Source organism: Pan paniscus, chromosome 1 (assembly GCF_029289425.2).
Source record: "Pan paniscus chromosome 1, NHGRI_mPanPan1-v2.0_pri, whole genome shotgun sequence".
In the NCBI taxonomy this organism is placed as follows: domain Eukaryota; kingdom Metazoa; phylum Chordata; class Mammalia; order Primates; family Hominidae; genus Pan; species Pan paniscus.
The window spans coordinates 206118679-206131613 of NC_073249.2; the positions used below are offsets into that span (position 1 = coordinate 206118679).

Below are 12935 nucleotides of genomic sequence, written 5' to 3' on the forward strand. Positions count from 1 at the left end.
GTCTTATAATGGAATTCACCATTTCTGCCTGTGGTTGACTGTCCAAATCACTGTTTTTAACATCATCATTAGGGATTTAAGGGTTATATGTACACCATAAGGACTGTTCTAATTGGCTTTTCTTCAGTAACATTATTAATTTACATCATTTGCTTGGTTTGCTGTCACTATTGTGTTCTTATCTCCCCAACAAATAAAAAGCATTCAAAAAGGTTTATTGAAACATAAAATTAATAATGAAAGTGAGAACAGATGTCTGTAACTCATCAACTTGGACAGTATACTGGATTGCAGAGTAAATTCTGTATGTTCACCCATATGTCCTTGAAGAAGTAAATATTTGTGATGACTTTGAAATTATTCGAAAAGGGAAAGTACAAACAGATGCTCTGATTATTATTGAAATGATCCTTCATTGATCTGTCCCTAGTTTTCTGTGCATTTGACATGAAACATGGTCAAAGTATGTTCCCACTGAAATTTTGCATTGTTTTTCAACAAAGCATGGTAGTAAATTAAGGAAATTATTCTAGAATAAGTCATTAAATGCAGAGAAGAGATCGAAAGAGTAGAGGCATCTTTTACAGTTGCACTGCTTACAGCAATGATAGGTAACAAGTCATACTGTTCCTAAGAAGTTTCTAAAGGCATCCACAGAGAATGGAAAAATGCTCTGAACGATCGTTGAATGATCTATTGGCAAAATTTCTTTGTCATGTGCCACCGTTAAGCATTCCATATTGCTAATGGTATAATGGCATACATTGTGACAGAACAATTACTTGCATATGTGGCTGCATTAGAGATTGTGCTTTCCATTTGATGAAAGTACTTGTGTACAGAGTCTGAATTAGCTCTTGGCATATGTGCAATATAAATATAAAAAGAAGTACTAGATTTTTATTTTTTAAGTCTGTTTAGAGTAGAAAGCCTATATAGAAAATAATTCTTTGTTTTTTTAGTAATCACTTTCAGAGCAATGATATAATCTGGAAAAAGGCACATTGGGAACATTGTTGACAGAGCCCCAGCAATATCTGTGATCAGGAAGGGTGTTCTTTCTGAACAAAAGAACTTTATCTTTGAATGCCAATTCACATTTGCATTTTCAGTTGGCTCTATGTTCCCTTATTTGGCTTGAGTGTTGAAAATGTTGTTAAAATTTTGAGTGAAGTCAAATAAGGTTGTCATGTATATTTTTAGCATCTTCAATGAAATACAGTGGATTCCCTTTCTATTTCAATAGTATGACAGCTATGAGAGAACAAAGTGTTCCTCTAATTGAAGTATAGAAAGAGGTAACATTTCTTTATGTTTTTGTAAGTGATATATTTCATTGTTATATTTAATATCTTGACAGCTAGAAACTCCTGCTTCAGAATACCACCAAATTAAATGTGAATAGTGTCAAAATATATCCTAAGATCAAAGAGCCTCATTACTGAGAAATGACCTTATGAATACTTGATTTTTCAAAATTTAATGAAGAATTAAATTGGTGCTCTCTTTTAAAACTATATTCAGATTCTCAAATAGAAGTTGAAGAAATACTTTCCCTATCTCAGTGGAGCCGGAATTAATAAGAAATTCATTCCCCGTGTTTTCTTAAGTTAAAATAGTCAAACTTTCAGCCTTTCAGATTTTGGATGTGATACATACACATAAACGTTGTGTCTGAAACAGTGCTGAAACTAATCCTTGATAAGAAAACTTTATTTTTAGATCCTGTTTGACCCATTTATTAATTATTTGATAGACATGAGATACTTTGCTGCCATATTTTTAGGTTAGTGTCTAGATTTAGTAGAACTAGAGTAGGAAAGGAAATCAATCTGATGTTGAACCTTAGTGTCAGCTACAGAGATGGCTATATTAAGATTACCACGTTGAAAGATTGCCGGATAGCCTCTGTGTCTAATATGAAGCCATTAATTTTGTTTTTTATAACTCATTAAAAAAAAAAAATTTTGTTTTGTTATTTGGAACGTATGATGAATCCTGTCAAGTATTTCCTTTAAAATTGGTGATCCTAGCTAAACGTTAAATGGTCAACAGATGCTAATACTTTCTAGATATATTATTTACTTTGTTATCTTAGGTAAGATACTTAAAGTTTTCAGTCCTTGGTTTCCTCATTCATAGATGTGGGATAGTGATAAATAAAGGTGATTTGGGAATACTTTATCTTATTTAATCTTCACAAACTGCCTTGAGAGGTAGGTGTGTTGTTCCTTTTTACATTTGTGGGAAAGATAAATGAGTTGCCCAAACTAACAACAGTGTTCAGTAGCAATTGTTAGGATTTCAGTCCAAGTCTTGTGGATATGTCCATTGTTCTTGGTGGCATTTCATTTTAAATACGTTACAAGCAATTTTTTTATTCAGTAGCACACAGTATATTAGTCTATAACATTTGGCATGGATTTGCAATGAAAAGCTTATGTTTTTATCTTCAGAAAATATATGGTAAATGAGCCGTGTGTATTACATTATCACTTATTCTAAGGTTTTATAAAAGGTTCTTATTGGTTATTGATTTTTATGGGATCATGTAAAAGGATTAAGGTATGTAAGCTTTGGCAAGATTACAGCAATATATAACAGTTAACTGTGTGGACTGCTAATTGTGGCTCTGAGATGTCTTCCTCAAGGAAAGCACACCATAGCAATAGCAAGTTTTCTCATCCATGTTTGATTTTGTTTGTGGTTTGGGCTATCCATTTCAGAACTAGATGAATTCACTGTAGGTCCTCTTAGCATTGATAATTTCAAATAATTGTACCTAGTCTTTCCTTCATCTTTTTGTGCTGCCATAATCGTGTATATGAATGTTCTGGTTGATGCTCTCAGGAGCGTCAGCAATACTGAATAGAGAGGTAACCACCACAGTCTTACTAGGTCATGCTTTCCTGTTTCTAACCATGATGATGAGGCATGATAAGGCAATTTACATTGGCAAATTTGAAATCATTGATGATCAGAGAGCAGGGAAAATTGTTGTGAACCTCACAGGCAGGTTAAACAAGTGTGGAGTGATCAGCCTGAGATATGATGTGCAACTCAAAGATCTAGAAAAAAAATGGCAGAATAATCTGCTCTCATCCTGTCAGTTTTGTTTCATTGTACTGACAACCTTAGCTGGCATCATGGACCTTGAAGAGGCAAGGTGAAACACACAGGAGGGAAAGTTCTGGGATTCTTTTTCTAGCAACATAATACATACTTGTAAATAAAATGCCTTAATGCACAAAAAAGGAAAAATGATTACACCTAGATTTTGGATTGCTAATGTCCTTTTATCAGGAGATTTATGGTAACTTAAAAAGTGTTGCACTAGCTGGTAAAGAAGCTCTTGCCTGTAGTCCCAGCTACTCAAGAGGATGAGGCGAGAGGATCTCTTTGAGCCCAGGAGTTTGAGACCAGCCTGGGCAAATATCAAGACTCTGTCTCTTAAAAAAAATTAAAAAGTTGTTCAGGTGCTTTGGGAAGCCAAGGCGGGAGTATTGCTTGAGGCCTGGAGTTTGAGCCTAGCCTGGGCAACAAAGTGAGACCCTGTCTCTGAAAAAAAAAAAAAAAAGAAAAGAAAAAAATTAGTCCGGCACAGTGCTGCGTGCCGGTAGTCCCAGCTACTCCAGAGGCTGAGGTGGGAGGATCCACTTAAAACCATGAGTTTGAGGCTGCAGTGAGCCGTGATTGTGCCACTGCACTCTAGCCCGGCTGACAGAGCAAGACCCCAGTTCATTAATTAAAAAAAAAAAAAAAAAAGGAACTGTACTGATTTTGAGTTACTGGATATTGTAATAAAGTTAAATTTTTAAAAAGTAGAATATAAACCACATTAATAACCACTTCTATAAACTTTTATAAAACATCTTGAACTAGAATTGCCATGCCATATTTTTTCAAAATATTATATTGTTCTTGCCATTTTTTGACAGACCCCTTATCCCTCTGGACAGAATGCAGGTCCAACCACGCTGGTATACCCTCAAGCCCCTCAGACAATGAATTCACAACCTCAAACCCGTTCTCCGGTAAGTAAGCAGAAGCTTGAACCAAATTACATTCTCTACCTGTGTTTGTGTGTGTAGTGGCTTGGGTTTCTTTGGCAAATATTTTTACTGGATTTTGGAAGTTTGTTCCAAAGATGATTTATTATTATGACTCGTACTATTATTTGTTAGCTTTGTATTTTCAGACCTTACCTATAGCAATAATTAAATTTATTGAGAAAAAGAAGAGGTGGAACTTTTAACCCTTCACTCCCTTTTAATACTTTAGCATGATTTTTAAGTCTGGTTGCATTCAAGTTTACTTTATTTCAGCTTATAATTTTTGTTGTACTGTTCAAAATTCAGGTAAGAGTAAAATACAGTGATTTTAGGAGTAAATTGAATTTCACTAATTAAATTCTCAAATTCCAGTGGTTTTGGGAAGCAGGACTTTTGAATCAGTGTTATTAGATCTGTTCTAACCATTTAACAGTGTGGGTATATGCATGACATATACCAGTGAGTGTATTCATTTATTCAAATGAGAAATAAATTGTGATACAAATGTAAATGCTATCATCCTCTTTGTTCATCCTTTATATGAATTGCAATAAGTACTGCCAAGACTGAGAATTTACACAAGGTTCATCCTTTGTTTCACAAAAGTATACAGTGGCTTCAGCTCTCCATTCCTTAGAACATCGTTTCCTGCCCTGCATGATTAGCTTTGGCTAGAAGGTGCTTCTGTAACATCTCACATTGTGTATCTCACATCCCTCTTTGTACCTCAGCTCTGTGTATTCTTCAGAATACAGGGATATCTTTTTGTTCCCTGCCCCTGCCTTTTTGCCTGGAGTGCAGGAATACCTCATTGCATTAGCTCCTATTCATTTCATTTTATGCATGAACTTACAATTGTTTAAATATACCAAAGACTTACTTAAAGAACTAGGAGAGCATAGACTGCACCAAAATGTAATCTCTTTCTTATCCTTTTTCTATTTTCCTTTTCCCTGTTGCCCTGTTCTCCAATACCTGTTCTTAGATCCTGGTTCTCCCCAGTGGGTGGAGGAACCATTCTAAAAAGGTGGGACTTTGGTCCTAGTTGCCTGTTTGCTTGTCTCTTTTTTTGCTGAAATGGTCAATAAGATGTCTGATAGAAGTTTTGTTATGAGAGTGGTTTGGGGATGTGTGCACTTGACTACTTGGGCCTGAGATCTCACCAGATCAATTTAGATAGGCCCTGGTTCTAATAATTAAACATGGAACATTATGGTAAGCTCCTATTGCAAAGAATTCTTTGGCCCTCTTTCTGTATACCCCCAACCCTAATTTCCGATTATCAAAAAAGAAAATGAATTAAATTTACATGGTTAGAACTGGCGCAGAACCTGACTGAAGAGCTGCATCTCTAAACCAGTTTTTTTGACAGCCCAGCAGAACAGTGCCAATACATTGCACAGACAACTGGAAGAGGAGGAAGGTTTTGGAACAGACTCCCGTTTACAGGTCCTTGGCTGGAAGAGGCTGGATAAAATACTGCATTGTAAGCAATATAACAAACTGTACTTCTTGCAGGCAGTGGTGCCTCTGGCACTTAATATTTTTGACCACATCCATTTATTGGCTGATGAACAGAAATGCATTGATTGCTTCCTCTCTGAAAGTCTAACCTAGCATGGCAGTTTCTGCCAGGCATAGTGGGGAAAAGAATAACAAATTGGGTGGGTGTTCTCTATTGGGAATTAGGAAGAATTTGGGGGTTTAGATTTTTCTTTATTTTAAACTTGAAGTGAGATATCCCTTTCAGATAAATTTGAATTTAAAAGATAAATTTCGAGGCTTCTTTTTACTCCCTTTCAATTTTATAATTGAATATTAAGGAGGAAATTGTCTGTAGTTGTCAGCCATTTTTCTGTGGTCATAAACTCTTCAGATACTATCCTCTATACAGTTTTTGCCATCTGCTCTGCTAGTGACCATTACCCACCCCATTACTAAAAATCACACACATAACATTCCATTACATACCCTAAAACAAGTGCAAGACTAGCAGACCCCAGACTACTCTTGCTTCTTGTTTTAGGTTTGATTTTCTTTATTTTGTTATGGGGTTTTTTTGTTGTTGTTTTTTGTTTGTTTTTTTTGTTTTGTGCTGGGAGGGTGAAGTTGGGGTCTGAAATTTGGCAGGATTGCATTTTCTGTTTACGTCCCAAGTTGTCATAGTCTAGTCTCATCCATCTCACAGCTGTCCCAACTGGTGAGGAGAGGTAAGCTGTTACATTGAGGCAGGGCCTCTTCCTGTGGCTTTGTAGAGCAGCTAAAGCTTACTCCATTCTATTTCTGCATTAATAGGCCATTGGCAATTGCACAGTTTTAGGCTTTTCTGTTCTTCCCTGGACAGCTGCCTTTGCAATCCAACTGGCTTCAAGTGGCCTCCGTCCTTCCTTCAGGTTATCTTTGTGCCTGTCTTCCTACTTGATGCTTAGAATCTTAGTTAAATTCATACTGTGGAAAGAAAATCTTTTTAAAAAATAATAAAAACACTGATAAGCTATCTGTTCCATTTTCTCATTTTACTGGAACTTTTAAACAGCAGTAGTTGTTTTTTTTTAATAGCCTGTCTAAAGTAGTGAAGCTATTAAATACTTAATTTGGAGAGGGAGACAGTTTGGCTTTTGTAGTAACGTAACCATTGATTATTTTTATATTTTGTGGTGTTAAGTTTCAAAATTACATCAATGTTATGTTGGCCATGCTCAGTTACCAACTGTGCCCAGAAGGGGTGAGTAAGTGGGTGGGTGGCATTAACACTGGATCCAAGTTCACAGAAGGCTGCTTTCCTTTATATCTACAGTCCTCACCATCTTAAAGACCCTTCTTTAACAAAAAGAAAAGAAAAAAGAAAGAAAAATTTCTGTTTTTAATATGAGCCAGCAGCGACTACAGTTTGTTCTGTTGCTTACAGCTACCCATAGGATTAAGACTATTGTCATTTCAAATGAAAAACTCAATAGCCAATGGTGACTAGTGCAAAATAGACTAGGGTACTTTCCTAGGGCACTTTCCTACTAACTTAAGTTGGGGTTTTCTTTTTCGCTTTTGTTTTTATATATATGTAATTTTATAAGATACTCTTCTTGTTCATAGAAAATTCTCTTTTGACTGGAACATTCAAAATGTACAAAGTTTTAGCTTTTATGTTAGAGCCTTGAAAATGGGACATTTTCTGTGGAACAGTGATAAGACAGGTACTGCCATACTCAGGTTAATTTTGTAACATGGCCCCTCTCTTCCATTTTCTTCAAAAGTGTCATAAAGAAACATTTCACTCCACTCCCTACTTTCATACCACATGGGTGGTATTGCCTGTTCTTGTCCATAGTAGAAGTATGATGTTTTCTTCTCCTAATTGGAAAACTGAAAATACAAGACCTCAATTTCTTTGAAGAGAAAATTTTCTGCAAGAACTGTAACTGCCAGTTATCATCATTCTGAAAAACTATATTATATTGATTAGCCAAGTATGATGGCTGACCTAACATAACCCAAGCTTGTAGGTCATTAGTGCACTTTTCATTACTTGAACAAAAGGTGACATTTTAGCTTCTGAGGTGAATTCTTGACAGAGCTGTTTTCAGCTGTCTCCTACATTGTGGCCATGTGTTCTACTGTAATTTGTTGAAATTTTAAAATATGAACTAATGGTAGTTGGGGAAGTAATTCCAAATGTTTTGCAAATCACTATTGCACATAACTTAAATGCTGAGCATGAGAGATTGTTTCTTAATCTTCAATCTAATTCATCTGTGGTGTTAAGCTGACAGAAGGAAGTCTCTATAGAGGAAATAAGACAGCCAAAGACGTATATTTTTGCTCCTTAAATATATTAGATAAAAACCCTGTATATGGTTTACATTAAACACTGCTTTCTAAATATTTTCTTTTACTATTAAAGGGAGTGGTTAACATTACAATAGCTAACGTATTAGTATCCACAATATGGCTGTACATACCCCGGTTAATATTACAATCGTTAATGTATTAGTATCCAGAATATGGCTCTACATACCCCAATATTTTTGTCTGTTCCTTTCAGTTAAAATGTATTCAAACCCAAATTTGGCCTGGTGAATTATTTGATCCTAGAGGTTTAGCAGTTAAAATTTGCATAGGTGAAAAAACTTTTTATTTTCTTCTGAGTTAGTAGAAGAGTTGGAATATATATTAGCCACTTTCAAGTACTCTATGATTTAGCTGAGGAATTACATTTCTTTGTGCTTTATTCTTAGATAACAATAGGTACATATACACAGTGCTTTGCTATTGTCTATAGTAATTAAGAGATTTGACTTATTTACTCTTTTTTCTTATCAAGCCTATAAGAATACCACTTGGATTAATCATGTTAGAGACTGATGTTCTTTACTAGCTGTTTGCCTTGACATGCCTTGTATTAAACTATATTAGTTAACCGCATTTAAACTTAAACTTGTGTGTGTGTGTGTGTGTGTGTGTGTGTGTGTGAAGTCATAAAAGATTTTTCTTTAACTCCAAGAAATTAAGATACTGAAACTTCCATTTCATGGATAAGATATCCCATTTAACTTAAGAAAATTTGCAGTTAATTGTGTTACGTTTTTTACTTCCTGCTGGACTTTATAATTATCTCCTGGCAAGGTCTTGTAATGTAAAAGCTTTCTCATTTCCTCCAGCTGTATCAGTTACATACAGCATACTTGATTTTCATGTTTGTCTTAATATAACCACTTAATTTTTCAAACTTGCTTTTGCCTTATTTTAGGGTTTTTTTTTTTTAAATAATCCTATCAGAGAGTACTTTACATGCCTAACAGCATAGCCTGTTTCTCTCCCAGTTGATAAATGACAAACTATTCTGATAGTGCTGTTAACCTGTTGAATCTTAGTACCTGTCTGTCACTGTCCTGCAGCAAAGCTTTGACTGTTTTGTGTGTTGTTTTTTATTTCCCCACTGTGGGTTTTTTTTCTTTTGGCATATTGTGTGAAATTTTGGTTTTTGTTGTGGTGTTTCTGACTCTTTGTGCCTTTCCTTTTGTGTTTGTTTTCCCTCCTTTTCTCAGTTTGCAGCGGGGCCTCGACCTCCCCATCATCAGGTACTGTACCCTTGCCCCTTCACTATCACCCTTAACTAATAGGTGGGGGCTTTAGTAGCTGCTGACTCTTAGAATGCTGCCATCCCATAGAACTACTCAAATTACTCATTTCAAGAGTAGCTTTTATCTGATATAATTCAGCTTTCTTTGTGCGTCATTAATCTCACTGCATTTTGTTATTAACAAATCCATTTGCCTCTGTTTATGGCACATTTAAAAAATGCTACAGTTTTTTTTTTCTTGCCAAGCATTGTTTTTAAATTTTACAATTTTGAAAAATTTAGATACTAAGTGTTCATAGATTTTGTGGATATTTGTAGTAAGTTAAATTTAACTGAAAGAAGCAGGCAGCATTCTATGGGTTTTCTGTTAACATTCCGATATAACCTGTATTGATGTGTATAAAATAGCATTAGTATTTCTAAAACCACTTTAAACTCAGTTACTAACTTAGATCTAGTAATAAATTGATTAAAAATAATGTACATCCATTTGCTGGATAGAATTATTTTTATTATTAGAACACATAGAAAATAGATATCTTAATTAATTTAAATAACTTTATCCTATTGGTTTTTTAAATGAAATAATTTTAATTTTTTAAATGAAATAATATTAATTCTATCCTATTGGTTTCATACTTCTATCCTATTGGAATCTATTTAGAGGTGGCAAGACAGAAGGACTTGCAGGGTTCTCCCTCCAACCCCCCAGTAGCTTTTTATGGGGTATTCTGAAACATTTTCTTCTGCTGAAAGAGCTTTGGTTTAGTCTGTTCATATTACAAGCTTTACTATGTAACCAGCTGGTTAGGCAAGTCTTTTTCTGCATCTTTGTTTCCTCATATGTAAAATGGAGATAAATAACCTCTGCCTTAGAAATAGCGTAAGCATCTGACACAAAACAAGCAGTCAGTAAGTGGTAACTGTCTTTAATATGATTGTTATGGAACAGAGTCTGGTTGGATAAAGTAAATGTTACCAGTATTTGCCTGTGTTATCATATTTACAATTCTTATTACTGAGTAAATGGATATTGTTTAGTTGAAGGCTTCCAGTGATTTAATACCTGACTCTGTTTTTCAAAATGTATTCCTTCCAATCTGGAGGATGTAAAGGCAAAGCAAATCTGAGTTATTAAAGGTACTTTGCAGGAGGATGGCTATATGGGGTGGATGGCTATTGTTTGGGTTTCATAGTGAAATAAAACCTCAGGGTATTTTTTTAAATTCAGAGATAATATTGTAAAGTATTAATACTTTAAGAGCTTGGACTTCGCCATCAGCTAGATCTAGGTTTGATTCTTCCATATTAACCAAGTTTTCTTGGATAAATCATTTACTGCTCTCCACCTTAGTTTTCTCACCTGTAAAACGGAGACAGTAATACCATGTTGAAACTATTATGAAAAGTAAATTAGATAATGAAAATAAAATGATTAGCGGGGTGTTTGGCACATAGTAACTAGGACATAGAATTAGTATTACTACTACTAATAATAAAAATATTAGTTTCTTATGTAAAAGAGTGTTTATAATTGAAAATTTAGTCCAGTGCCATAGAAGCATGGCTTAAATTTTAATCCAGGGACAAGGCAAATACTCCTAAAAGAGAGAGACGTTGGAGATCTTTACTCAAGAAGCAGAGTGAAAAGAAACTATTTATTTGAGAAATAACTGCAAAGGAATTAGGGCAAAAACGTTTTCTGATCTCCTTTGTGTAAGGCACCTGTTAATTTCTTTGTTCACATGCTTGTGTTTTTCAAACCTTGGTTTATTTTCATAAGTCATTTCAGATAAGCTAGCTTAAGAAACTGTTAGTAGAAGGAATTAACGTTACCATTGACCACAATTATTTTGGTGGATTTTATACACTGTAGATTGATGGAATGATGAGTGAATTTTGAAACAAAAACAGTATTGCTGAATAGGCCAGGTACGGTTGCTCAAACCTGTAATCCCAACACTTTGGGAGGCTGAGGTGGGTGGATCACTTGAGGTCATGAGTTCAAGACCAGCCTGGCCAACATGGTGAAATTCCGTCTCTACTAAAAATGCAAAAAGTAGCCGGGCGTGGTGGTGGGCACCTGTAATCCCAGTTACTTGGGAGGCTGAGGCAAGCGATCACTTGAACCCTGGAGGCAGAGTTTGCAGTGAGCCAAGATCACACCACTGCACTCCAGCCTGGGCGAAAGAGCAAGACTCCCATCTGAAAACCCAAAAACAAACATAAAGAACCATGTTACTAAATAGCCTGGGCCTTTCTTATTAAGACTAGTAACTCTTTTAAAGACTGTTGATCAAAAAATTTAAGTTCTTAATGAAAATAGAAGAAACTTTAAGGTTGTGTTTCTGCCACTTGGGTTCGATAATAGTGGTTCTAAAATTAGGATATTGTGTTTAAGCATTTGTAGTGAGCTTTGGGAAATTCTGTTTTCTAAGAAAACTTTTATGAGCTTTAAAGTTATGTGGTACATTTTGTCTTTCTTTAATTCCAACAATCGGGGAAAATGTTCAGAAATCTCTGTGAGAAAAGGTTGATTTCAGCCCGCATTTTCATGTGCAGTAGGACTCAGTAAAGTGTTAGCAGATTAGTCGTTTAACTGTATGATAATGCTCATGAATTTATGGCTAGTTTTGATTATTTTAAAAATAGAAGTATAAGCTGGATGCGGTGTTTGATGCCTGCAATCCCAGCAATTTGAGAGGCTGAGGCAGGTGGATCGCTTGAGCCCCAGAGTTAGAGATCAGCCTGAGCAACATGGCGAAACCTCATCTCTGCAAAATAAAAATACAAATACAAAAATTAGTTGGGTGTGGTGGTGCATGCCTGTAGTCCCAGCTACTCTGGGAGGCTGAGGTAGGAGAATCACCTGAGCCCAGGTGGTCAAAGTTGCAGTGAGGTGTGATTGTGCCACTGTACTCAGCCTGGGTGAAAGAGTGAGACTTTATCTCAAAAAAAAAATATATATATATATATGTTTATTATATTTATTATTTATCTCTTACCAAGAAACATAATTATCATCTAACAATAGTTCTTGGAGGTAAGTTCCTAAGATACAGTATAAATCCAGAGCAATGATTTTTAATTCAGAAAATTCAGGTAGCTGGCACTTTTTTCTTTGTTATCCTTTTTTTCCTGAACACCAGTTAAATTCTTTTCATCATATCACAGAGAATTGAATAAGGATGTCTGTACCCTTGCCTCAGGCAGCAACAGTAATTACCTTGAATAGAGGAGAAGAAAGACATGGGGTTGGAGTGGCATAGCTGAGCAGGGCTAACTGAACCGGCATTATGTGTGGTATAGGATAAATTGTTAGAAAGAGTTTGCTATTTTGCATCCACAGGAGATGTGGGGTCAATTTAGTTTGTTTCACTATGGGATAGGTATTGGCATTTGGGTGGGATAACCAGTTATCAAAACTGCCGTATATAATACAATTAATTTAGCATCGTTTGGGCTTTAAATGCCAGTAGAATTTCCCTAGTGACAATTAGAAAACAAAGCAAAACAAAACAAAACCACCACTGTACATTTCCAAATACCCTCCATGGAAATGACAGCATTTCCCATTTGAGAATCGCTTACTGAATCTGTATTTCACAGTATCTTCTCTTCAGATCTAAAGTCAGGTAGCACCTATACCCTGAAAGATTTACAGAGGAGTTGCTCATAATACAGAACAAGACATAGAGACTTGCATAATGAAATGAAAGCTGTTGGAGGAAACAAACATTGAGTGGTATACAGAGAATATACTTTTAAAGGGAAGACACTCATGTCCTGGGATATTTTGGGTTTGA

The 12935-nt window shown here is 35.4% G+C and overlaps 1 protein-coding gene across 44 annotated transcripts in view; it reads left to right on the forward strand.

Annotated features, from left to right (window-relative positions):
- Nucleotides 1-12935, forward strand: part of EIF4G3 (eukaryotic translation initiation factor 4 gamma 3) — a 368231-nt gene that overhangs the window by 168081 nt on the left and 187215 nt on the right. For 14 of the 44 annotated variants that reach the window (XM_008967038.4, XM_034957340.3, XM_008967044.4 and 11 more), the window contains 3 exons: nucleotides 3939-4034; nucleotides 5425-5538; nucleotides 9095-9127. The exons of 1 other annotated variant lie outside the window; for it this stretch is intronic. In XM_008967038.4, the coding sequence (XP_008965286.4) occupies nucleotides 3939-4034; nucleotides 5425-5538; nucleotides 9095-9127 (243 nt within the window). The remainder of the gene's footprint in view (nucleotides 1-3938; nucleotides 4035-5424; nucleotides 5539-9094; nucleotides 9128-12935) is intronic. 29 more of the 44 variants (XM_008967048.4, XM_008967049.4, XM_003814397.5 and 26 more) reach the window with 6 other exon arrangements.